General features: G+C 52.1%; 1 protein-coding gene across 4 annotated transcripts in view; it reads right to left on the reverse strand.

Moving 5' to 3' along the window:
* SLCO2B1 (solute carrier organic anion transporter family member 2B1) overlaps nucleotides 1-27,319 on the reverse strand; it is a 58,743-nt gene that overhangs the window by 22,837 nt on the left and 8,587 nt on the right. For all 4 annotated transcript variants that reach the window (XM_036028811.1, XM_036028809.1, XM_028517661.2 and 1 more), the window contains exons 2-7: nucleotides 17,108-17,238; nucleotides 15,811-15,948; nucleotides 14,289-14,451; nucleotides 12,337-12,567; nucleotides 11,989-12,087; nucleotides 9,561-9,739 (exon numbers count right to left, since the gene is read on the reverse strand). In XM_036028811.1, the coding sequence (XP_035884704.1) occupies nucleotides 9,561-9,739; nucleotides 11,989-12,087; nucleotides 12,337-12,567; nucleotides 14,289-14,451; nucleotides 15,811-15,948; nucleotides 17,108-17,238 (941 nt within the window). The remainder of the gene's footprint in view (nucleotides 1-9,560; nucleotides 9,740-11,988; nucleotides 12,088-12,336; nucleotides 12,568-14,288; nucleotides 14,452-15,810; nucleotides 15,949-17,107; nucleotides 17,239-27,319) is intronic.

Here is a 27,319-nt window from a genome sequence, read left to right on the forward strand (position 1 = left end):
CACGTTGTGAAAAGGAACCTGGGACTGGAGATGGAAGGGGAGGGACAGACTTTCAGGGGCCGGGTTTCAGGGAGGCGTCTAGGGAGAAGTGAGGTTTGAGGTCTGGACAGACAGGAGGGGAGAGGTTATCTGAAGCAGGGGACCAATGAGACAGGCCAGTGAGCCAGGACAGGCGGAATAAGGAAACTGGGACAGACAGTTAAATGGCCAAACAGTTTGCAGCCATGCAGTACATTGCAAAATCCTACGTTCCCTAACCAAGAACACTTAAGAGTGAGTGATTTATACTTCTCCTCCCAACTAGAGGGTAAAATAGCTTCAATCACCTTACTCAGAGAGACAGATAACAAAAACCCAGTCAGTGCCGTATGTGCCTCCACAGCCCAGGACGGATGAGGTCAGGAGGATAGACCTCATCTCGGGACACCTCCGGTCTGGACTATTCTATTGTATCAAGACCCTCCTCTGAGATCTCCCCTAAACTCCCAGCCTTTAAAACCCTCAAGACACAGCCCCCAGTGAGTGAGCGCGTTCCCTCTGGGGAGCACAGGCGTGCCTTCCCTTCCCCCCTTCTTCCCACCAGGCACGTCACCTTAGCCTTTCTCTTCCCTCAACTCCAAGGGCCCTTCTTTGGCTTCTGTGACTTGTTTCCCGAGCCTCTGCAGCCAGGCTGGCTCACTTCTACCACCTCTGTAACTTTCTAAATAAACCTTTGCTTATAATTTGAGTTCTGGGCTCTGAATTCTTCACCAAACTCAAGAACCAAGGTCCAGTTTCGCCACCAGCACCTCCAGTAACAAGAGCACAGCAAAAGTGTGAGGGAGGCAGTTGGTAAACCCACCCAACTATGGCCAAGGGTCTCTGGGGCATGGCTGAGTGGTGTGGAGGGCCGGGCTAGGGGACTCGGGCTTTATCCCACGGGTGCCGGGAGCACTGATCATCCCTCGCTCCCGTGCCTGTGCTCTCCACAATTTCTGCCCTGTCAGCCCCAGATCTGTTTTGAGGACTCCTGACTAAGAGTGGGCCCCAGAAACAGGAAATGCGCTTTCACTCAGAGCAGGGCTTGGAGGATGACCCATCTGGCTGTGGTTTTCCCAGGTCAGCAGGCCAGGATGAGGGAGCTGGTTAGAATTTCCCCTCTTGGGCCTATATGCTGACTGTTGCACGCCTGCAGGACGTGGGACACGGTGTGGCCTGGCGCACAGAAGGCCCCACTGTTTGTGAGGCCATCAGGGATCTGGGAGTCGTCCTCAGGAAAAGCAGATTCCTAGAAGGCTCTGACCTGGGGCTGTGTCCCCTGGCCCAAGGATCCGGGGCTGACCCTGGCGAGTGACGTGGAACCCTCTGTCAGCCCTCAGCTTCCATTCATTACATGTGGCACCAAGGATGGGGCTATCCACCGAACTTCCTGTCTCTTACAGGAGGGAGGCGGAGTGCCTGGAGATGCGAACTTCAGCGAGGAGCGGGACATGCTTCCACTTTCTTATAATGTGATACGTGCGCCTGGCCCTGCCTCTCTGTTCCTGTGGCTGCCAGGAAGCTCAAAACCGAATAAGAGGTTCAATTATACCAACCGAATGTATCTTTACGGTCCACGCTTCAGTGTTTCTGCCTCGCATTCTGATAAACTTTGCTGTTATTTCTCTTTCCTGCTCCTCGGTCTTGACTGAGTGGTGGGGCACAGCTCCGGCCACGCTCCGCCTGGGTCTGATTCCCAGCTTCAACCTTGACTAGGCGTGCGATCAGGGTATTCAAGCCCCCTGTAGCCCAGCCCCCCCCCCCCCCCCCCCCGGGTATCGTGGAGGTAGTAACCAAACCTACTCTACAGGTGGGCTATGAAGTTTAAGTGAGAGGACCCATAAAGCACTTCGAGCAGCGCGTGCACGGAGTGGGCGATGTATGCCAGCCTGATTCCCCGCTAGTGTACCAGGACCGTGCAGCACACGTTTGGTGCGAGCGGCCTGAAACCTTCTGTGGAATATGGAGAAGGTAGAATACAGAAAAGCACATAAAAAGAAAATCAGAAATAAAAAGTAAATTTCCCACTATGTTTCCTCTGAAGAGTTGGCCCAGTCAGAGGAAGGCGCTAGGACAAGCACTTCCGGTGACGGCACCTGCGCGTCAGGCGTCACACCGCCTGCCTCACCAACTGGCCTCCTTTCATTCGCACGAAACACTCAAAATGTGGACTTTATGGTTGTGCCCAGTTTATGGACAGCAGAATTAGTAAGTGGCGGAGCCGGGGCCCACAGCCGGCCAGTGTGGCGCAGACACCACGCGTCTGACCCCTGCCGCGGTGGGCCTCCCCCAGCCGATGCTGGGCCCCTGGCAGCGAGCTGGCTCCCCCATGAGCCCGTGGGCCAGACCAGCACCCGCCAGCTCTCTTCCTTAGCCTCAGCCTCCTCCTTCGTCAAATGGGGGCATTGAAGTAGACCAGTGTTTTTAAAACTGGGTTTTAGTAGCAGAACCTTTTGGTAATAAAAATCTCACTCGAAAGACTGGAATAAAAACACCTAAAAGTAGAACTTGTCTGACTGAAGTGCGCATGCGTGTCTAGGGCGCTAGAAAGTGCTCAGCTTTGCTGGGGGCCACCTCCACTCAGTCTCCTCATGGTGACAGGCTTGGGTGCCGTGGGGAGAAGTTTGAAAACCACTTGGGGTTCTGTAGGGAGCATGTCACCCAAAGGGCCCAATAGTCCCCCAGGAAGCTCTCCCCCAGGCTGGAGAGGGGAAGCCTCTCCCTAGCCCTTTGGGGCCAAGACCTGACCTTGTGCATACCGGTGCAGGGGAGGTGCTGCTGGCCACGCTCTGGGCACAGCCTCCACCACTCTGGGCGTCCGCCCCTTCATCTGTAAGAGAGAGGGGGCTGAACTGAATCATCCCACAAGACCCTTCATCTTAGAGAGTTGAGATGGGGTGAGGGTGGAGTCACAAGGCCTAGAGAAGGAACCAAAGGATTCTCAGGCCAGGGGAAAGGGGTCCAGAGGGAGTGATACTGGGCACAAGGAAGACCCAAGTCACCTCAGACCTCTCAGGGCCTGTGGAGGGAGCGCAAAGTCCCGGGAACAGGGTGTCCTGGCTGGGCAGACCTCAGTAGACTCATCACACGTCTCTGGTGTCAAGGGCCATTGTCGCTGCCCACCCTGCTGCCGTTCTTGACCACTCTTCCGACAAAGCATGTTGAGGTTAATGACTGGGAGACAGTGGCTTTCACAAACTCCTTGGTCAAAATTCTAGTCATTTAGAAATGTGAATTTTGGGAATCACACATCATTTGAGTCATAAAATCTTAGAATAATAGAACATAAGTACTTGAGAATCTCCAACTACTAGAAACACAGAACTTTAAAACCTGCCTGGTGTGACTCGGTTGGTTAGAGTGTCATTCCAAAAAGTGATTCCTGGTCAAGGCACACACCTGGGTTGCAGGTTCAGTCCCCAGTGGGGGGCATATTCGAGAAGCAACCGATTGCTATCTCTCTCTCTCACATTGATGTTTCTCACCCTCTCTTTCTCCCTTCCCCCTCTCTAAAATAGGTAAATAAGTAAACAAATACCTTTTTAAAAATAAAAATAAAATAAAATCATATAATTATAGAATCCCAGATTCTAGGAGATACTCCAGAATAACAGTGGTGCCTAGAGGCTGGGCAGGACCTGGGGATCTCAACAGGAAGGCCTCCCCAGTCCCGAGGGCAGGCTCTCAGAAAGACCTGAGGGTGTGGGGGGTACAAGACGGGGGCTGGCTGGATGGGGCCCTACCACCACAAGGACAGGTGGGGTCAGACAGCCTCCTAGGGAGCCCCTAAGAGACCATCTTTACTCCACAGGTTCTGCAGAACCACCTGCCAGGAGACCTGGGGCTTGACAGGACCTTAGAGATGGGCTGCTTGTAGATAGGGAGACTGAGGCCTGGAGAAAGGGACAATCTGTCTCAGTTTACTCCTAGAAAGGTGTCTGGCTGGCCACCAGAGCTCTGCAGTAACAGATACAGGGACAGAGCCAAAGGCAGGAAGACAGAGCTCCTGTCCCCTCCCATCCCCCATCTCACAGTCTTCTCTGTGGGAACTGTTCATGCTCCCCTTCCCCCAGGCAGAGAACATGAGCTGTCACTCCATCAAGCCCTGCTGTCTGCCCCCGGCCTTCCTTCACTACCTGAGGGCTCTCTGGGGCAGAGGCTGTGGGATGCATCCCTCTGTCCTGCTGTGAAAGTGCTCTAGAGATGGGGAGCCATTCTGAGGAGACATTATTGAACCTGCCCAGCCTCCTGCCCATTGTACAGACAGGGAGACTGAGACCTCGAACCTCATCTGGATGACACAGTCCTTGTATTATATACCACCATCTCCCAGATTCCATTAGAAACTGCACTTCCATCTAGGAGGGCATTTGGGGAACCCCAGAGTCTGGGAGGGGATGCCTGAAGGAATTTCAGAAGTAGTCCATTTTTCACTTTGTTCCCCCACCTGTGCCCACTCCCTGCAGAAGATAACACATCTCATGTCTGGGGACCTGGACTTTCTGACAGCCGAGTGCACCCAGTTGGGCCCTTCCCCTGGTCCATCCACCTCTCCATCAGCGGCCTGAGCAGGCCAGGCCAGGCCAGGCCAGGCTGAGTAACTGTAAGCAGACACAGTCAGGGTGGCCTCAGGAGGCAGGGGAACAATTCCTCCCACATCAATATTTATTGCCTACGAGCTGCTGGAAGATCATCGTGTTCTCAGCCTTTGCTTCTTTTTTAAGAACCTCTCACCCCCTTCCCTCTCCACTCCCCATCCCTGATGTGCTGGCAAAATGAATGCAGACAGCCAGACAGGTTCACAGCCTGGGAACCAGGCATCGCAGGGACACAGCTCTTAAAATCTGAATCTCTGCATCACAGCAGCTTCAATTCAAGGAGCTACGCATTCTCAGAATCCAAGGCGTTCAGAATATGCTCCAGGAATCTAACCTCAGCATCTTACAGGACAGAACAGAATAGGGAAGTGACTTGCTCAAGGTCACATGACTGGCATGTGGCTGTGCTCAGCGTAGACAAATCCGTTTCCCCTATTCCACCCCGAGGCCCACGTGGCTGTTCTTTCTATTCAAATTTAGGTCTCAACTTGGAGATTATCCATAAACAGCAGCCCAGGTTTTCCCTGTCATCTATGATCAACCCCAGCTTCTAAGAACATGTCCACAAGTTCTAGGAATTCTAGCTTTCAAAATTTTGCCCTGAGCTAGGCAGAACCGGGAAGGACCATCTGTGGTTCTAAGCTTTCTTCTTCCCCGGAAAACTGGTTCCTCTCCAGCGCCTGCCTCCCCCGACTCTGATTCAGCAGCAGCCTAGCCCTTCACTGTCTCTGGGATGTCCCTTAGTGCGGCAGCCCCCAGGTGTGTGGAGTCCCCCTCCTGGGTGGCTCCTGGACTCACTCCCATGCCCCAGCTCACTGCTGGTGCACTGGTTCCTCCCTGGACCAATGGCATGCTCCCACCTCCGTCTCCCCGTCTCCAGCCGCTCCCTGCCCACTCCCTTGTCTGTTACAGACCAGTCTCTGCCTCCCATCCAGTGCTAGAGCTACAGGACCCCCTGCTGCTGTTAAAGCTGATAGGCAAGGCTTGTCCTGTTTTGGCCCCTGCTGGCTGTTCCAACCTCTTTTTCCTTTGGTTCCCCCCTCAACACACCCTGTGCTCCAGCAGGAAGATGAGGTGGTGAGGCTCCTCAAGCAGCCTGGTCTGAGCTCAGTCACACTCGGGCCCAAGTCCCAGCCTCTCTAGGCACAGGCAGTTTCAGCCCTTGCCCCCAGGCCCTAACTTTCCTGCTCTAAGAAGGAGACTGTATGGTATATTACAGCAAACGTTTAAATGCACCAGCAGCCACATTAAGTAGAATTATTTTTGCTGCAAAATATTCAACATGATTTTTATAAGTGTCTCTTGGAAAGTGTCTCTTAGAACTAATTTAATCTATGCTTGTGATTTTTCAAAAGTGACTTTCCTGTGAAATAATTATATATTGTGTATTGTACATATGCAAGCCGCTGCCCCAGTTCCTGACAGAGAGTGCCTAAAATTCCTGTAAATGGGCATGCTAGAACTGTTCCTTCTAACATTTATTCTCTGACCCTGGTTCCTGACACAGGGCTCCTAAGATCTCTGGAACTTCCCGAATGACAGGAGTCTCTTTTGTTTTAGATAGGAGATTTGGGTGGGCTCCTGGATAAGGGCTGGTCACCAGAAAGACCAAGTTATGATTAGAAGCTTGAAACTTTCAGCCCCTTTCTGTCATACTTCAGAGAGGGCACAGTGGCTGGGAGCGGAGCCCATGCCTACTTGATGAAGCCTCCCAACGATACATGGCTTGGAGCTCCCAGGTCCCGTCCGGGAGCGCAGCCACGTGCCGGTGAGCAAAGCTCCTGCGCTCAGGGTCCCCCAGACCTTGCCTGTGTATCTCTTCACCTGGCTTGCATCGGTACCCTTGCTCATGTCCTTTATCATGTGATAAACTGGGGAATGTAGGTAAGCGTTCCCTGAGTTCTGTGAGCTGTCCTAGCAAGTCCCCGAATCCAAGGAGGGCGTTGTGGGCGGCTCCTCTCTGCAGCCAAGTTGCACAGAAATTGTGGGTAACCGGGGGCCTACTCCTTGTGATTGGCAGTCCTGTGGGACTGAGCCCTTCACCTGTGGGATGCGATGCTATCTCCAGGTAGATAGTGTCAGGGTGGAGTTACATCACAGGATACCCAGAGGATGTCACACAAAATCTGGTCACAGAAGTGTTGTGTGTGTGAGTAGGGAGAGGCCCAGGAGTGCTATGTCTTTACACCCCCATGCTTGGGGAAAGAAAAAATCTAACACAGACTTTCAGAGTATAATAGAATGTGCATGGCTATTTAAAAATGGATGAGATTGACATTACTAGTGTCATTGAGCATTTATAAAATTTCTATTTTGTCATTTTCTTTTGTATTTTGGAGCCAACTTATTGTTTTCCAGGCCTTATGTTTCTGTGGGTCCCTGGGAAATTTAAAGGCTCTTGGCCCAGAATCATCCCTCCTGCCCAGTGACTCCCACGAGCCCGCCCTCTCTCACCAGCTGTGACGCTGGGCATGTCCCTGCACCTGCTGGGTCTCAGTGTCCTCCTCTGGAGAAAGGCCACCCATCCCACAAACCGAGCAGAGGGATTCAGGGAGATGCCCCTGGAGCACCTCACCCGCTGACCTATTTTTAGTTCTCAGTGAGTCTCTGTCCTGACTGGGCTGTGCCAGTTTTAAGGGCAGAGACCACGTACTGAGCTCCAGGGTCCAGGCTGATGCCTGGTGCAGGGAGGCACTCCATGCATGTTTGTCCCCTCGCCGTCTCTAAGTTTGTCATTTCTATTGCCAAGTCCTTTTCCCAGGCTGTTTCCACACCAGGAATACCCCTCCCTCCCTTTCCAGCCTTCCACACATCCTCTACAATCCAGCTCAATCCCTCCTCTTGGGAGAAATCTTCCCAGACCTACACACCCTCCTCCCAGTTCTCGACATCGCTGTAGAGTGTTTGGAATTTACAAAGAAAACTGTAAGTGACAAGCAGAGAGCCGGTAGTGTAGTGGTTAGAACTAGGGCCACAGGCGCAGGCCAGCTGGGGTTCTCATCCTACTGCTGCCCTTGCTGTCCTTGTGACCTGGGGCAGGTCACTTCCATCTCTGGCCCTTGATCTCCTCAGCTGTGGGAGGGGCAGGAAATACTCACTGTGCAGGGCTGTTGGGCAGATGCAGGGGAGCTTCACATCCCCCAGGGGGCTTTGTAACCTGTGAAGTGCAGTGCTCAGGAGAGATGAAGTTTAATATTACAAGGGAGGACAAGTTGGCGGGGGCTGGAGCCTGCACAAAGGTGGGGACATAAAGGGAGCTTACCCATTTTTTTAATTGGGTTGCCCATCTTCTTAGAGTGGAGTCGTGTGAGTTCTTTATGTATTTTGGAGATTAAACCCTTGTCTGAGGTATCATTGGCAAATATGTTTTCCCATACAGTTGGTTCTCTTTTTATTTTAATACTGTTTTCTTTAGCTGTGCAGAAGCTTTTTATTTTGATGAGGTCCCATTTGTTTATTCTTTTCTTTATGTCCCTTGCTCTAGGGGACATGTCAGTAAAAGTTTCTGCGTGGAATATCTGAGATTCTCCTGCCTATGTTCTCCTCTAGGACTTTAATGGTGTCACGACTTAAGTTTAAATCTTTTATACACCCTAAATTTATTTTTATGTATGGTTTAAATTGGTGCTTGAGTTTCATTTTTTTGCACATAACTGTCCAGCTCTCCCAGCACCATTTGTTGAGGAGGCTATTCTGACTCCATTTTATGTTGCTGCCCCTTTGTTGAATATTAATTGACTGTAGAGACTTGGGTTTCTGGGCTCTCTGTTCTGTTCCATTGGTCTACGTGCCTGTTTTTATGCCAGTACCAGGCTGTTTTGATTACAGTGGCCTTGTAATACAGTTTGGTATCAGGTATTGTGATCCCTCCTACTTTGCTCTTCCTTCTCAAAATTGCAGCAGCTATTTGGGGTCATTTATGGTTCTGTATCAATTTTTGAAGAGTTTGTTCTATGTCTGTGAAATATACCATTGGTATTTTAATAGGTATTGCATTGAATCTGTAAATTGCTTTGGGTAGTATGAACATTTTGATGGGCAAAGGACTTGAATAGTCACTTCTCCAAGGAGGACATGAAGAGGGCCCAGAGACACATGAACAGATGCTCAGTATTGCTAGCTATCAGAGCGATGCAAATTAAAACCAAAATGAGATACCACCTCACACCAGTCAGAATGGCCATCATAAACAAAGCAACAAACAACAAGTGTTGGAGAGGTTGTAGAGAAAAGGGGACCCTAGTGCACTGTTGGGGGGATTGCAAACTGGTACAACCACTATGGAAACAGTATGGAATTTTCTCAGAAAACTAAAAATGGATCTGCCTTTTGATCCAGCAATTCCACAGCTAGGATGATATCCTAAGAGCCCTGAAACACCCATCCAAAAGAACCTATGCACCCCAATGTTCATAGCACCACAATTTACAATAGCCAAGTGCTGGAAGGAACCTAGGTGCCCATCAGTATATGAATGGATCAAAAAACTATGGTACATTTACACAATGGTATTCTATGCAGCAGAAAGAAAGAAGGAGCTCCTACCCTTTGCAACAGCATGGATGGAGCTGGAAAGCATCATGCTAAGCAAAATAAGACAGGTGGTGAAAGACAAATACCGTATGATCTCACCTTTAACAGGAACCTAGTCAACAAAACAAGCCAACAAGCAAAATATAACCAAAGACACTGAAATTGAGAATAGGCTGACAGTGACCAGAGGGTAGAGGGGAGGGAATTTCAGGGGAATTTCAGGGGAAAAGGGGAAGGGTTTATAGGAACAAGTATAAAGGACACATAGACAAAAACAAGGGGGGTAGAAATGGGAGGGAAGTGGGGAGGCCTGGGGGGTTGGGCTGGGATGGGGATAAAAGGCAGAAAACTGTACTTGAACAACAATAAAAATATAAATAAATAAATAAATAAATAATAAAGGGAACTTACTTGGCTGACAACTGCAAAGACCCTTCGCCGGAAGAGAAGCTCATGTTTCTCCTTGGGCATCTCCCTGGGGAAGAAGAAGTAGGGGGTGGCAGCCAGGGCCACGATGCCAGCAGAGATGAGGAAGCCCAGCCACCAGGCACCCACCCATCGGGGGTCCTTTGAGGTCAGATTGATACCACCTAGAAGAGAAGACCATTAAATTCAGGATGGGTCATCACTTCTTGGCCACCACCCCGGGACAGACCTCTGAGATATAAGGTAGGCCAGATGGGGCGTCAGGAGATCTGAGTTATAATCTTGGCTCTGCCATTTATGTCCCGCATGACCTTGGGCAAGTCCCTGACCATGTGCGGGCCTCGGCTTTCTCAGCTACTGAGGCAATGTGTGTAGTGATCAAGGTCATAGACTTTGGAAATGGACTGCTGGCTCTGAATTCCATTACTAACAGAACTCCGGGCAAGTCATTTAACCTCCTTGTGCCTCAGTTTCTTCCTCTGTAGAACACGGATATCGGCAGTGCCTCCATCGGAGGGTTGCTGTGAGAATCACAGAAATGAATACACGCAGGAGCACCGTGTGTCCTATACAGGTGTGGGCTCCTCTTCATTTTACCCCCACTATTGTGATTGCTATTATTAAGCTGAAGGTTAGGACTACTCTTGTGGTTCTCAGGCCTGCAGAATGATTAAAATCACCAGAGGCGTTTATAAAAAATACCTGGTCTTAGCCAAGACCAGCTTAGAATGCCCATGTGGTGGGGTGGGAAGGTGACCAAGGAATCTATTTTTAGCAAGCCCTCCAGATGATTTTGATATCCCATAAGGCGTAATTAGAACCAGATTATTCCAGATGTATCTCCTGTGTGGAGCGCCCCACTGCCCATCAAACCTCTAGACCCCAAGACTTCTTGGGTACCTCCCCCTCCGATCGCCACAGTATCTGCGAACACTGTATGGCAATGGGGATGCATGACGACTCCAGCCCCACGAGTCAGACTGGTTCCCAGGTAGCTGACCCTGAGCTCCTCCTTGGCAGAGGCCAGTGTGCACGGTTGGCACCCAGCAAACGTACCTACACGCTGGGGCTGGAGTAGGCTTCAGCACAAATACCTCCTCCACTTATTATTCCCCCTGCTTCCATGCCAGGCTGGGGAGAGTTCACACCTGCATCTCCCCAGCTCCTCTGCTTCTCACATACGGGTCTGTGCCTGCTGTGGACCCAACCCACCCACCCACCCACGAAAGCCCCCAGAGAGACAGAACATCTAGGTTCACAGGAATGTCCCGTCTGTCTGTGCAGGTGCCACCTGTGTAGGATGACGCCAACAGAGTCAAAAAACACACCCTCTCACCCTGAGCTGGGGTGTGTCTTGGAAACTAGGGAAGCCTTGGCTCCCAAGGGAGAGAGGAGTTACTTTGGCTCCTAGGCCCAGCTTTCAAGAAGAAGAGAGGTGGCAGTGGTGTGGGGCTGTTCCAGTGGCTCTTGTTCAGAGCTGCCCAGACCTGTCCTGGCTGGAAGTTCTGGTGAGCAAAACAGGAATAAGAAGCAGAATCTGCATGTCCTCCCATCTGTACCTGCATCGCCTGAGATTTCTAGGGCTTTCTGGAAAATCTCCAGGTGAGGGATAGGACTTCTGAGCAGCAGAAAGTTTAGTTAGAGTCTCAGCACTGCTTGGTGTGGCAAGCAGGCAGATGAGAAGCCACAGTGACCCATTCCAAAAGGAATCCTTTCCCACTGCCCGCAGGGCACCAGAGTGCCAGGAGCCCCCAAACTCCTCCCTCTTGGCTGCCTTCATACCAAGCTTCGATCCCACTCCTTGGTCCACTCCAACCACTACCTGGATCAAGAGACCACTGTTCCCCAAATGGTGCCCTTGGCCTGTGCCTGTTCCCTTGGCCTGAACCTGTTCCCAAACTCTGAGGTGGTCAGAACTGGAAGCGTTTTTCGAGGCCACCCAGTGAATTCCCACCAGAGAGAGGCCCGCGGGAACTGAATCCTGCTCTAAAAGCTGTCTCTGGCGCCCCGATGTCCTGTCTGCTTCACCTGGTTCTTTTCCCCTAAAGATGGGAGCTCCCTGCAGGCTAAGAGAGCGTGTGCCCCTGTCTGCCCACAGCAGATCTGAGCATGGGGCTGGGGGCCAGGGTGACTCTGGGATGGAACAAGGTGAAGACATAATAACAATGACAACGACCACGGCCCCTCCTCTGATAGAGCATTACAGCTTGTTTCCATCATCGCACTGGGTTCTGGTTGCACCTTTGGGAGATAGACAGGACAAAAATCACCTCAAAGATGGGGAAAAAAGAGAAGTTAAGAGGCATGTCCAAGGTCAGTGGGATTGTGGGATTTGAACCTGGACCCCGTGGCTCAGTGTCTCCTATAAGAACAGTGGTCAGTTAGCTAGTATCTGTGTGCCCCTGGGGCTCACCTTCTGGCATTCGGTTAATGTCCACATAAAGGCTCAGCATGAGGCCACCCAGCCCATAGGCCAAGCCTGGACCCATCATTGTCACAGCAAACAGGATCCCTGCAACACAAAACCTAGGTTAAACCGTTCCGACCCCGGCTCCCCTCAGTGGGTCAGTGCCTGCCCACTGCACAAGAGCAGCCTGGCTCCCCGGGTTGTGCCCAGAAAACTTTCTAGGGTTTCTCTGGACCTTTACTGGCCACATGGGAGAGAGCCCAGCCACCCCACCTTCCCCTCACCCGAGGCCTCTGGTCCTCCTGCCTGAGCCTGGCCCACCCTCTGAGCCCGATGAGCAGGCCCCTTCCTCACCAAGGTAAAGGGGCGAGTTGTTGCTGTGGGCAAAGTCATCGATATAGGAGATGCCGAAGGGCTGGATGGGCACGCTGCCCACCCCGAGCAGGGTCTGTGCCGTGAACATGATTGCCACCAAAGCCAGATGCTTGGCCTCCGTGTAGCCTGAACAGCTGCTGCCATTGGAGGGGGCCGGGACCAAGGATTCGGGCTGGCACAAGGAGGCCTTGAAGTCCCGGGGCATGTCCACTGAGAGGTGATGAAAAGTATTAGGACAAGAGTTAAGATTTTTATATAGCACCTTCTGGATGCAAGGTAAGTGCTTGTGTATTTAAATCATTTGACCCCCCTTCCCCTACCACAAATCTCAGGGAGGGGTGCTCTCATTACTCTTATTTCCCAGGTGAGCAGGCTGATGCTCAGGAGGCAACTAGCAAGGGTAGGGTCGGGACTGGAACCCAGGTGGCCCGGCTCTGCGTCCACACTCTTAAACCACCCCGTGCACCCTTTCTGAGCAGAGCAGGTTTGCACCCTTGGGTGGGGTGGGGTCATCAAAGGTGACTGAATTTGAACTGGGTTGAGAAGAACAAACAAGCTTTTCCAGAAAAAGAAGGTGGGAAGGACTATTCCAGGAAGCAGTCGCCATACATTGCAAACCCAGGGGCTTAAGAAGCTCAGCACCACTGGGCCCAGAGTGTGAGGGGCAAGGCCAGGGTGGAAAGCAGGGCCAGGGAGGGGAGGGGTGCTGGGGCTGAACTGGTGTTCTTGGCCTTCCTGCTGGGGTGGGCTCAGTTTGGGACCCAGACACAAAGTTCAGTAAAGGGGCATTTCTTAATTTAGTACAGCACATGTGTTCCTTGCAGCTCACCAGTATTTGGTGAGCAAACTTAAGGAGACCCTCACGTTATTATTATCCCAAGTGTGGGTCTAGAAGTGGCCTTCCCTCTGTGGCCTGCCCAGCTGGAAGCAGCTGGGACTCGGAGAGAAAGCTGGGTGAACCAAGGTTAAAAACCCGGACCTTCAACCGAGCCTGCCTGGGTCAGAGACTGTGACACTTTTTAGCCTTCTGGGCCTCCGTTTCCTGCCTCTCAAGAGAGTCCCCCCAGAATGGAAGTGCCACAGAAACACAGAATCCAGAGACAAAATGATTCAGTCATTCAGAGCACAAGTTCTAGAGCCAGGCAACCAGGGTGCATCACGGCTCTGCCACTTGTGTGTCTTGGGTGAGTCCCTGCCTCTCTGAGCCTCAGTGTCCTCACTTGTAAAATAGGATAATGATAGCACCTGTGCATGGGGTCATGAACATGAAGAGCGGTGAGAGGTAGCTGGGTGGGTGGGTAAAGGGTGGACGGGAGAAGGAAGGAAGGAAGCAAATGCTCAGGCTGCCCGGGCCACTCTGTGAGGGACAGGCATCCATCTGACGAGTGGGCCCTCGACAAAAACCCCACTGTGCTGAACAGGGACTTCACTATTCCTGTCTAAAATTCTTCCATTTTTAAATTTGTTCATTCACTCATTCATTCTTAGTTTCATCAGCGTCTCGGCTTCTTGTGAGGACTAAATGCATTAATACAAGCAAAGTGCTTAGAACAGTGTCTAGTGTGTAGTAAGTGGTGGGTGAAACTGTTCTTATTCCACAGACATCTCCCAAGGACCTACTACTGCCAGGTCCCAAATAGGCTGTGGTGTCAATTCACCTCACAAAAAGCAGTGACATGCAAGCAAGCCCTCACCAAGACTGGCTCAGAGAGCCTCACCTCAGGACTCTACCCCTCCCCCCGCTCCCCAGAACCACACGAGAGATCCACTAGCACGGTAGACCTGAGGGAGGTGGTGGGCATGGGCTGGGGAGGACTAGCAGGCATCCTGGGAAGCTATGCCCATCCTGCGCGAGGAAGGCCTGGGGATGGCCCCAGTGCACAGATGCTGCTCCTCAGGCTCACCTCCCACCCAGGCCCTCCTGCTCTTACCGGGGCTGGCGCTGTCGTAGCGGTATGGCTCCGAGATGAAGTGTGGAAGGGCCATGAGCAGGCCCGCCAGGGCCACCAGGATAGCCCCACAGCCAATCAGTCGGGGCCGGTGTACCCTGCTGCCAAAATAGCTCACAAACACAATCAGAGCTGTGTTCCCCACCTGCAAAACATAAGGAGACCCGTTAAAGTGGAGCAGAACCCAGAGCTAGGGGCTGCGTCGTCCTTGCCTTTATTGCCAGCCTCAGTGTTCCTAACTGCACAGCGGACTGGCTGGCTAAGTAAAAATCAGATTGTGGGTCCTCCTAAGAAGGGCAGAGATGAGAGCAGAGGGGACAAGTTTGGAAGCTCAATTTCATTCTGGAACATGGGTTGGATCCCATATTAGAATATGAAGGGGGGCCTATCAAAGAAAAGGGTTTCGAGTTTCTGGGATGTCATGAATGAGAGAAACAAATAAAACTTAAAGCCAGATGACTAAGTCTGGGAATTTTGAGCCTCGGAATCAAAATCCTAGGATGGGGCTCAGGAGGGGCTTCAAGAGCTCACAGATAAGAAGCAGGCTCTCCCGTCAGAAGCTGGGGCGAACATCCCACTCCACTGCTTACTGGCTGGCGGCCATGGGTGAGGTCCTCACCCTCTGAGCCCCAGGCCCCTCGCTGGTGGGGTGGTGGAGTTGGTAGGAGGACTGACCCTGAGGGCCAGAGACAGAGAATGACTTGACCAAGGCCCCAGAACTCAATAATGACGCTCTCTTCCTGGACGTGAGGTCTAAGGGACATCTGGGAACTCTGTGTAGCTGGCAAAATTTGGGTTGGAGGAATGTGACACATCACCCCCAGGGGAAAGGATTTCACAGAAATCTCTGGGGTGGGGAAGAGAAAGAGTGATCTCTGGACCGGGCCTTCTGAAACATCTGGTGGGGGAGGGGCTGGGCACAGCTGGATTCGAGCTCCAGATCCACCCAAAGCTGTTTACTCCTCTCTGGCTACAGACCCCAGAGGCAGAGGCTGCGGATCCTTGGACAACTCTGAGGACCAGACTTCCTGCCATGGCATCACTCCCTCCCCACCCACCCCACGGTTCCAGACTTTGGCCTTTGACTTAGTTTAATGCCCTCTCCCTACGGTTAAGTGACTTCCTCTGATTCCGTCCAGGGACAGGCAATAAAGAAAAACAAACCAAAGGGTAGGGGGCTGGATATGGGGACACTGGCTAGCTCTAAAATACCCCACGTCCCCCACTAAAGTGCCCCCCAAGGACAGGGTTGCCAGTACTGTAACTTCACAGGGAGGGGGAGGTCTTCTCATTAGGCTTTGTCCTAACTGGTGGTTCATCCCTTTATTGGCCAGGACAACGCAGAAGGAGCCAGCTAAGGAGGTTTGGGGAGGCAGCTGTGACAGGGTTGCCTGTGGGCACTGGGAGCGAAGGGTTTAGGTCAGGGCAGTGAGAGAGGAGGAAGGGGGTCCGTGGGGGTGCGCGTCTACTCCAGGTTTAGCCCTGTGGCAGGCAGGACCAGTACCTCATTGAAGGCGGCCAGCAACCCCGAGGTCTGGCTGGAGAGGCCAAAGCGTTTCTCCACGGTTGAGATGGAGCTCTTCAGGTAGCCGGAGATCATGAGCTGGGCCAGCTGCAGCAGACTGTGGCACAGGACGAAGAACTGCCAGGAGGAGGGGCCGCGGCGATGGCAGTGGGCAGAGGGACCCCGTCAGAGAGGTGGGGAGACAGAGGTGGAGTTGGGGAAAGGGGGAGCGTAGGGCCATGAGAGGGGCAAAGAACAGAGATGAGGAAATTGGAGACAGACACACAGGAGGAGAGAGAGTAAGGAAGAGTCAAGAACAAGAGAGAGAGAGAGTTATTGGAGGAGCCATAGCTTCCCATATGAAGAGCAAAGCTTTCCTGGGTGCTCTCAGGGGCTCTGGGGTTCACCTGAGACCCACATGACTGAGAGCAGGGCCTCCATAGGCCTAGGATAGTGGAGCCCCTCTGACCCTCAGAACGCCCTCCCGGGGCTGGACTGAACCACCTCCCTGTCCGCCTCCCGCCCCTTTCTCCAGGAAGCTGTCCCACATCCTTCTCCACCTCACCCCACCCCCACCCCCTTCCCCTCGAGCTCCCCTGAGAGAACCTGTACGCACCAAATCCAAGAACTGCCCACTCTACCCTACCCAGCCCTGCCTCAAACATTCCCTCCTGCTTCCAAAACACACACACACACACAAAAGGCAGAAAAGAATTCTGCCGTAGGAAAGAAAAACTAGTGTTAAAGAATTAAAGAATAGGGTTTTATGCCAGAGCTTAATAACATTCACTCTGTTCTTCAGACTCTCATTCCCTTATGCACAATGGGGACCATGTCCCTGCCCCGCAGGGTTATAGCGAGAACCGAACAGGACCACAGGGGAGCAGCGCTCGGCACAGGGCCGGGCGCCCTGTGGGGGCCAGTGGATGCTAGGACGTTAAGGGCTATCCCCGCCAGAGCTGGAACACCCCTGTATCGACACAGGTTCAGGGTCCCTGGGGCCCTTCCCTTTCCCTCTAAGGAAATGAGAGGTAGGAGGCTCGTCCTGTGCTGCCACGGAGCAGCCCCTTTTTCACTCTGAAAGGAGAGAACATGTACTACACATTTTCCACGTGCCCACAATCAAGCTAAATGCTTTCATAGATCATCCCTCTGATCCTCACAGTCACCCATTCTACTGATGAGGAAACTGAGGCTCGGGAAGGCAACAACTTGCTTGGTGTTACACAGCCTGTCAGTGGCAGTGCTTGCTCTGCCGGGCTTGGACGGCCCTGTGCTGCCAGGCCCCGGGAGGCACCTTGATGTTGTGGAACACGCTCGGCTTCGAGTCCTGAGATTCTCGGCTGGCCGAGTCTCCAGGTGTGTCTTCTGTGCCCATCGTGGCCTTGGTGTCCTTGTCTGTCATCTGGGGCTCCTCCCCCACTGGCCCTATGGAACAGACAGTTAGGGGGTGAGTGGGGAGATGGAATCCGGAGAATGGCCCTGACCTGGGTAGCCCAAGGTACTTCAGGGATCGGTGAGGATCAGAGAGTCAAAGCACCTTCAGACTTCCTGAGCCCCAGGAGCTGAAAGGGTCCTTCCTAAGAGGGTGTGTACTCCTTGTGCCCACGCTGGCCAGGCCCTGACTGGGACCACCTGTTTCACACCGTCATTCCATTCCTTGCATAGACTTGCCTTCTAGGGAGAAGCTGCAGACCCGTCACACAACCTCGAGCAGTGAGTGGCTCTAGTCTCAGCTGCCTTAGGCCTACAGCGGTGAGACACTGGTGCCACTGGAGGCCGAGTCTGGTCTGGGTCTGGCTGGATTAGTCTAGGGTCGGATGTCTGGGGCCCCTAGGATCAGAGGTGCGGGGTGAGGGTGTGGTCCACAGTCGGGGCATAAAGACTTTTCCTGGGGCAGTTTGGGACAGCCCCTAATGCCCCCAAAGGGCAGCAGGCTGCACGTAATCACAGAGCTAACCAGCCCAATCCCCAAACCACACATCAAACCATGTTGTCGGTCGGTGCAGAGAGGGCCCTCCTGAGAGGTCACCGTGTAACCCCCTCCTGGGACCGAGGCACCAGGTGGTGGGCTGACCCAGGCAGCAGAGTCGTGACTGAACTGGACACTTGGCCCCATAACACACGTCGGTTTTCTCCCATGGGAGCCGTGGCAGTCACGTCGGCATCGCACTGATGGCTGCGAGAGGAAAGCGGAGCCCCTTCAGAGGCACTTCCTAGGGTCTCCGGAAGTACAATCTCAGCGAGGAGCCAGAAGTTTGGGAAGCTTCACCTGGCCGCTCAGAGGGAAGCCACCTATACCTTCTGGCAGCCCTGGCCTCCTTGGCCTCCCTCCCCTCTTGGGGCCCCACTTCCTTCGGAAGCCTCCTCCATTGTTTCATGTGCCTCTCATCTCAGCAGGAGTTTCCTCTCATTCAGCGAGCTCCTTCTGGAGCCTGAAACTGACCTGAGGACACTTCCGACCAGAGAGGGGCTGGGGCTCTCCACGCCCAGACCTGGAGGGCAACCCCAGGGGCGAGGATGCAGAAGTGGGGCTGCTGCAAGCAGAGGTTTGGGGCTCCTCGCACGAGATGCTGGGAGGCTACCGAATTTTTTAAATTGACATATAATTCACACACCATAAAATCCACTCTTTTAAAGTACAAGTCGGTGGGTTTTAGAATAGTCAAAAAGTTATACATGGCCACCAAGAATTCCACAGTGTTTTCATCACCCCAGTGAGAAATCCCACACCCCCCAGCAGCCACTCCCCGCACCTCCCTCCCCAGTCCCTGAAGCGAAGTCCCCAAGGGCTTTTGATCTCTACGCCCCCCAGGGCTGATGATGTTGAACAATTTCTCACGTGTTTGTCGGCCACTCGTCGGCCATCTTCTCTGGAGAAATGTCTGTTCAAACACCTAGAGGAGCTTGACTGAGGAAGTGACCATGTGTGGCTGGGGAGGAGTCCCTTTTAGGGCCATACACACTCAGAGGAAACAGGAGATGGTGAAAGAAAGTGACACCTGACAGGGAGGAGATGAGGGACTGGCTTCGTGAACGGGAGTGGCGAAAACCCTGCAGAGCTCACTGAAGGGCTTCCACACACACCAACCCAGGGGATATTGGCGGCACCACTTCTAAGCCCCAGATCCTCTCACCGGCAGAGACGGTGAGCCACTCCAGCACAGACGCTGCGCTAAACTCTGCCTGCTCGGGAAGGTTCTCCACAGCTCCATGCTTCGGAGGACGCCGCCGAAGCGCAGACGTAACTAGCTCTGCTGGTTGACATCAACGCAGGGACTCAAGCTCAGGTCTCAGCCTCAACACCCCTCGATGCTCCTTGTGCAGGTTTGATGAGGGAGAGAAGCACAGTGCTCTAGCCCAACCAAACCTGGCCACCTGGAGCACAGCAGTGCCTGCAAGCCAAGGGGCCAGGCCAGTCAGAAAATGGGGCTGGACCTGAGGCTGGGAGGGCAGAGGTCACTGACCTGGAGCCCCAGCTCTGAAAGAAACCCAAGGATGGATGAGGGAGAGAGACAGGCCAGTGAACCAGCTCAGAACCTTCCACCTCCCTGTGGCCCATTCCATAGCCGTAAGCTCTGAGCAGAAGAGGGAAGCACTGGCCCTAATGCCCCGGGTTCTGAGAGCAACCACCTGTCACTGCATTGAGTGGTCAGCTGGCCACTGAATGTGGCTGGTCAGGCAGGTTTCCAGTTCCCTTTGAGCCCTTCTTGGGGGCGGAGGCCTCTACTGAGGGATTGGCCGCAAACACGCCAACTCCCTGGTAGAGAATGAGACTCCCCTCTGAACGAGGGTCCTGAGTCCAGGGCTGTGTGTTCTCTTCCTACGACATCCTTGAGGCCCTTCCTGTCCTGTGGAGACTGTCAGGGGCCAGCCTTGACAGGAGGGGAGCAGCTGTGGCAGTGAACCTGGGCCCTGCTGGTGTGACTTGTAGAAATGAAGGGAGAAGCAGGGAGCCAGATCCCAAGAAAAAATATCCCAGCCCATTTCTCTCCAGAAAGGCAAACAATTTTTTTGTCCCCAGGTAGGCCAGGTGGTTCCAAGAGCTGGAGCCACAGCCCCAGAGCTGGCAGGCAGGGGGTCTGTAGCCCGTCAGCCGGTGCATGCTGGCCATTCACACAGGCACTGTCATGTCCATCAGCCGGCAAGTCCCAGTCTGGCTCTGTCTCTTTGCTCTTTGCTGCTCGGCAAGCTGGTCAGACAGTCACCCTGAGACCTGGTTTACCGGTTAGTTAGAATCATCTTTCTTCACACCAGCTGAGTCTGGGGTGACGAGGGCCAAGGTTTCAGAGTGCTGTCAGAGAGGGAGAGGCGCCTTTCCCAGCTGCTCTTTGCTGGAAAGGCTTGGAGACCTGCTTCCCCCACCCCTCCCAGCTGCCAACAGCAACTCCCAGGGGGATGGCAGCTCCCCAGGTCCTCAGACCTGGGTCTGAACCCCAGCCCCACCACCACCGGCTTGCTGTATGAACCTGGACAAGACCCTTCATTTCTCTGAGCCTGTTTCCTCATCTGTAAGGTGAGGACGCAGCATCTACCGCAAGGAGAGAAGGCATCCAGGGTGCCTGGCGCAGGCCTGGCACAACACAAGCCCCACTGAGGACCACTGCCCTCCCGTCTCCTGGTAAACTTCAAGTGCCTCAGAGACTACAAGGTCCAACTGCTCCCATTCCCTTCCACGCACACCTGACTCCTCCAACTCAACACCATCTCTGGATTATTGCTCTCTCTCTCATCCAAGTCTTGGTCACCCAGAACACTCCAGGACCTGGACCCCTTCCCTCCATGCTCATTCACTGTCCTGGGAGGTAACTGTCCAGGTTTGAATTCCGCCTCAATCCTGCTTCAGGGCCTTGGACCAGTGGCCCCCTGACCTCTTCATCCTCGACGCAGGGATGATTATCTCCACTTCCCAGTGCAGACAGCATCCACTGGGAACCAGACCCTTCTGCCCCACATTCAGTATGGACTCAAAGCCAGAAACCACTCCTTAGGGTCCCATTAACTTGACTTTGATATTGCAGTTTTTGTTAACACGTTTCCTTCTTACTCTTCCCTGATTGGCCAGACCATGCAAATGGCTTGATTGTTCATTACAGGAACTTCCTGAAAGACCGATCAACTTTTCCAGGGAAGCCATTAACAGAGTGTACCTGCAAATTCTTGGAATCTCTCTTCCCAAATTCTTACCACCCTGTTTCCACCCACAAATCCTGTACTGTTGGATCACGATTCCCACCCACTCCCAGTTGGGATCCCCTCAACCCCTCCCCCACTGCACTGAAGGCCCACCTTAGTGCAAACTTTCAATTCTCGGCAAGCACTGACCTTTCCTCTCACTCTGGGACTCGGCCAAAGTGGCTTTGTCCCTCCTCGTGGTAAACAATAGTCCTGTTAATGGGTTGTGTCCGTAACATGCATAGCAGGTGTTCTGCCAAAGTTGTTGTCCTCTCAATCATGCAGCGAGCCTTTCTGTCAGCTCTCTGTCCTGACACAAACACCCTGCCTGCCTCCATACTTGCTACATGACAACAAGGGCCACTGTCATTTCTAGAACATGAGAACTGGAAAAAGTTCAACCCAGCGCTGAGAAGGTGGGGGGCTGGGACACCCCACTTTCTGGCTCCCCTCCCCCTTTAGAGGAAGTGGCCTGGATGGAGGAGCTTGTTCTAAGGGAGACCATAGTCGAGCAACACTGCGTCGGGCTGGGCTGGGCCAGACTGGGCACACGCACCCACCCTCCTAGCAATCCTTTCAGGCGGCTGCTATGGCTCCATAATACAGATGAGGAAACTGAGGCACAGAGAGAGGAGGGGACTTCAGGGTCCCAAGGTTGGTAAATGGAAAAACCTGGACTGGATCCCAGATCTGTCTGACTTCTGGTACCTAGCAGCAACCGCAAGATGGTGGCTGTAAAGATGGCCTTAGAATAAATGCAAAAATAATCTCCATGTAGCCATTTCTTACTCCGGCCTGGCGTCCCTCCTGTGACATGTCAAAGGTGGTTGCATGGGGACACTTTGCCATTCTACTGGTGGGGGACTCGAGAGCTGGAAAGTTTTAGTTTAAGGTAATAGTTAATAAGCCTAGTAGTTAATGCATGTTAACTCCAGGAGACCACAAGTAATTGACTTTTGTGCTCCAGAAGAGACCATAAGCAGTCAAGGTGGTATCCGAGCCACTGTGTTCCAGGGAGAGACAGTCTACCACCCAGGACACAGATAAAGAAAATGACCCAGGACACAGGATATAGGACACAGATAAAGAAAATGATGGGTCAGAGGATGAAGGGATGTTAGGGAAATTGCTGGACTATGGCTTTTATCTGATTAACCTCTTTCCTGAATTTTAAATCCTTTACCTACACTTTTTTTCCGCTTGAATTCCAAACCCCATACCTGCACTTTTCTTCTCCTTATAAAAAGTGTCAGTTTAAAATGGAATTTAAGATGGCCTGTTAGGGTACAAACCATCATCTTCTCAGATCTCCAGCCATCCGAATAAAGCCCCGATAGAGATTCAATACCTGTCTCTGCTTATTGGGTCTGGTAGGTGACAGGCAGCATGAATGCCGGCTTTTCCAGGTTCACTACTAGCTGGTTTATTTTTTTAAGATTTTTTTTGCTTATTTTTTTGCCTCTCTCATACCCACAACTGGGGACTTGGCCCACAACCCAGGTATGGGTATGCCCTGACTGGGAATTGAATGAGGGACCTTTTGGTTCATAGGCTGGTGCTCAGTCCACTGAGCCACACCAGCCAGGGCATACCAGCTGATTCTTTAGCTGATCAGTCAGTCAGTCAGAGCACTGGTCAGTCGATTCCCCATTCTGATGGCCTCAGAGAGCACGGTCAAGACAAGGCTGCAGAGAGAAGTGTGGTGAGAAGGTGTGACCCCCAGTCCAGGGCACCTGAGTATGGTGAGAGTCCAGGACTCATAACCGAAGCCCAGACTTGCACTTTCAAGAGGGACATACTGAGAAATGGGGAAGTTCTCACATCCTGAAGATGAAGGAGAAGGTCTTGGATCAAGCAGGGACAAGGCAATAAAACCTTCTCTCTGGAATGTGCCAGCCTGCCTCTTTGTAGAGAGAGCAAGACCAAGGACCACTTAGACCAAGGATCACGTAGACCTGGTGTGGCCTTGGGCCAACAATGAGACCTCTCTGAGCCTCTAAAATAGAATAACAGCCTTACCTCTCAGGCCTGTGTGATGGTCACACAGGATAACGCCCTCTGTCAACTCCAAGATGGCTCATAAATGCCAGTTTTGTCAGCTTTTGCCTCAGACTCACTGGGGAGTCTATTTCCAGGTCTGGCCACCAGGCCTCAGAATAGCTTATTTTCCTTCCTGTGGGGAACTCAGCTCCAGCATTACTCTCTCACCTCCTTCTGATCCCTGAAGTGACACCAACTGCTCTGGATGTTTCTCTCTGCTCCTCTGCTGTCTCTTCTCCTTCCTCCCAACCCCATCCCCACAAGCTGCATTCCAAGACTTTTTTTTTCTTTCCCTAATAATTTTCCTGTGCAAGAAAAGAAAAATCTCTCTGCTACACTTGCCACCACACACACTTGCCAGAACCATCAAAGGAACAATAAGGCAGAGATTACAACTGGGAGACCCTGGCCCATGGGCAGCTGTGTGCGGTGTGCACCATGAGGTAAGTGGTGCCCTCTGGAGTTGCGCAATGCATAGCAGTCCTGTCTGGGGGCACATCTGACTCCTAGAAATTGCTTGAAGGCTTGCCCAATGCTTGACTTGTTGAGTGTTTTTAAGTTAATTGCCAGAATTTAAAAATCAGAAAATTTCACACAAAACACCAGATTTGGGTTGTTTTTTTTCCTTAGAAGATTAGCAAATCGGGCAACAGTGGGCCCACATTCCCATATGGCAACACTCAGCTGGTCCAAGCTGCTGGGATGCACGTGGCCATCTGCCCTTTTGGAGCCTCTTTGCGGGAGCCCACCTGGCCTGCTTCACGGACCCTCTTTGCCTCCCTGGAGGATTCCCTGTCTATGACCCCACAGCAGCACTGGGCCTGGAGAGTGTATTGGACAGGAAGCCAGGGCAGGGTTAATCTTTTACAGAGTGAGGGAACAGAGCCAGGTAGGACCATGACTTGCCCAGGGTCCCCATGCCGGTGACAGAGCTGGTCTCTGCTGGTTTAAGAGTGAGAATGAAAATTTTTCCACACACACTGAAAGTTTCCCAAAGCAGGCTGCTGGGGACTCAGAGGCAAGCAGCTCCAGTCCCTGCCCTTGGGGAGCTCCCAGTGTGTGACACACTAACACAGAATCACAATGAAATGTGCTCACTGATGTGATGCAAGGAGTTCCAAGACTATGGAAATGCAGTGTAGAGGCTCTAGCTTAGATTGGAAGGTTTTGGAGGCCTTCCTAGAGGAAGAAACATCAGAGAGAGGAGCAGAATTATGAAAGTGCAAAGTCATCCAAGGAAACAAATAGTCTGGCAAGGCTGGGGTCAAGGTGGGGAGGTGAGGCTGGAGTGGCTGGAGGGACCAGGGAGAAGGGCTGGGCTTTGTTCTGAACCCAGTGACGAAGTCTGATTGGGCCTCGCGGGAAGACCTTGGTGGGTGCCTGTGGATGGAGAGTGGAGAAGCTAGGCTGCAAGCGGGAACCAAGGAGAAGACAGCAATGGGGTCTAGGGGAGCAAGTGGCAATAAGACTGGGCCAGGGAGCATCACATGGAGAGTGATGAATGGATGCACCTCAGTGGGGAGGGTGGGGTGGACAGGGCTTAGTGGAAAAACAGCTGCAGGGAGTGCAAGAGGGTACAGACTCCTGGAGGCAGCAAGAGGCATAGCTTTCCATCTGGGAGAGCCAGCACTGAGGGCCAGAATTGTAGGGTGGTGGTGAGCACAGCCTTAGATGTGGTGAGTTTGGAGTGGCACAGGGGCACCCAGAGGGAGATCCCTATGGGGACATGGGCTCCAGGAGCGCCCACGAAAGAATATAGCCTTGAGCCAGACCTCTGGAAGTCTGGGAGGCATGTGTGGAAAAACAGGAATAGAAGCCACAGGTGAGCAAACCTGCCCAGTGAGCCAGAGGAGCCCCCACCTTGTATCCCAGCTGAGGAGAGCAGAGCAAAAGGAGGAATCATCCTAAAACCCCATTTAAGTGCCAAAGGCGGGGGGGTGGAGTGTGCAGTGTCACAAAGGAACCAAAATATTTCTGGAAAATTCACCAGCCTCCAGCACTAACACACCCACAGCCCAAGCCTACAAAAAGAATGTTCCCAGAACCAGATATTGCTTCATCAGGGATGAACTGACCAATATCACCATGGTGTCACATACCTCTCTCTAGAGGGGCTAAGGTGGAAGGAGGTGGCCTCATCATGGCCAGCCCCTGCCTGGAGTCCTTCCTACTGCCTGCATTGTCTGCTGGCCCTCCCACCTTACTCCTGTGGCCCAGACCAGCTATCCCCCCATTCGTAAGACCTGCCTTCTAGGCCAGTTCTCTCAGCCCGTTCTTTGGGCTGCAGAGCTGGTCATTCCTTTGCATTATCTATGTCCCTAGTTTCTGATTAGATAGTGACCAATACAAGGGGGCAGAGGCTGTCCTGACCTGTGCCTTGAAGGACCATGTCAGGTCCCTGCTGAGACCCTCTAGGTTGGAGATTTTGGATTCAAATGTTTATTTTGCCCCATTGTAGCTATGTGACCTTGAGCAGCTTATTTAGCCTCTCTATGCTTCAGTTTCCTTCTCTGGAAGTGAAAGAAACATCTCACATGAAAATGCCCTGCCAAAATAAAGGAAGAAGCGAAGACTATTCAAAGTGAACTAAAAATACAGAAAAAATAAAGAAAAAATATACAGGGAACCAACAGCAAAGGGAAGGGAACTGGGACTCAAATCAACAATTTGTAACAGAAGGAAGAAATAAACATTCAACCAGAATGGAATGAAGAAACAAGAACTCAAAAAAACAAAACAAGGAGAAGCTTAGGAACTTCTGGGACAACTTTAAACATTCCAACATTTGAATCATAAGGTGCCAGAAGGAGAAGAACAAGATTGAAGCACAGAAAAGCAAGAAATTGAAAACTTATTTGAAAAAATAATGAAGGGGAACTTCCCTAATCTGGCAAAGGAAATAGACATGCAAGTTCAGGAAACTCAGAGAATCCCAAAGAAGTTGGACCCAAAGAGGAATGCGCCAAGACACAATATAATTAAATTACCCAAGATTAAAAATGAGGAGAAAAGCTTAAAAACAGCAAGAGAAAAGGAGACAGTTACAAAGGAGTTCCCATAAGACTATCAGAAGATTTCTCAAAAGAAATCTTATAGGGAAAAGGGGGCTGGAAAGAAGTGTTCAAAGTCACAAAAGGCAAGGACCTACACCCAAGAGTACTCCATCCTGCAAAGCTATCATTTAGAGTGGAAGGGCAAATAAAGTGCTTCCCAGATAAGGTCAAGTTAAAGGAGTTCATCATCACCAAGCACTTGTTATATGAAACAGTAAAGGGATTTATCTAAGAAAAAGAAGAACATCAAAACTATGAATAGTAAAATGTCAACAAACTAACAACTATCAACAACTGAACCTAAACGATAACAAAAACTAAGCAAACAACTAGAACAGGAACAGAATCATAGAAATGGAGAGCATGTGGAGGAGTATCAGCAGGGAGGGGGAGGGGAAGAATGGGGGAAAATGTACCAGGAATAAGCAGCATAAATGGTAGGTACAAAATTGACAGGGGGAGGTTAAGAATAGTATGGGAAATGGAGAAGCCAAAGAACTTATATGCACAACCCATGGACATGAACTAAGGTGGGGGAATGCTGAAGGGAGGCAGGGTACAGGGCAGAGGGAGATAAAGGGGAGGGGGAAAAATGGACAACTGTAATAGCATAATCAATAAAATATACCTAAAAAGAAAATGCCCTTTCCAGTTACCCTGCAGTCCTCAACAATGGTCAGCCCCTCCTCCTTCCCAGCCCATGTGCAAAGCCTGAGTACAGAAGTCTAAGCCTCAAGGAGGTCAAGACCACTGGGAGCCACTCTGTCTCATCTTCCCACCCTTAGTAAACACTATTCTCTGGACCCTGTAGCCGGTCATTTCCCGAGTTCATTCTGTTTTTGCCACCTCTCAGCATTTGCACGTGCTGTACTCAGTCTGGAGTGTCCTTCTTCCTGGCAAACAACTTCTCATCTTTCAAGGTCTGGCCCAGCTTAAAAAATATGATTGTTGAATCGAGGCAAACTGAACGAGGGGGAAAACAGTCTGGGGGTGGGAGCTGTAGGGGGAGACTAAGGTGGGGTGGGGGCTCTGTGGGGGCCCAGTGTGGCAGGCCTGGGCTTCTGGAGGGGGAAGAGTTAATGGCAGGAAGGGGAGTCTCCATGGATGGATCTTGGCTGTCATCTTTGGGAAATTCCTCCTCCCAGCAGGGCCCTTGTAGGGGGTCAGCTGCGGGGACAATGGCGTGCTTGAGGTCCAGCTGTTGCAGACCTCCCAGTTGTTAATTCTTGAGGGAGATCTGA

Source organism: Phyllostomus discolor, chromosome 6, assembly GCF_004126475.2.
Source record: "Phyllostomus discolor isolate MPI-MPIP mPhyDis1 chromosome 6, mPhyDis1.pri.v3, whole genome shotgun sequence".
Lineage (NCBI taxonomy): Eukaryota > Metazoa > Chordata > Mammalia > Chiroptera > Phyllostomidae > Phyllostomus > Phyllostomus discolor.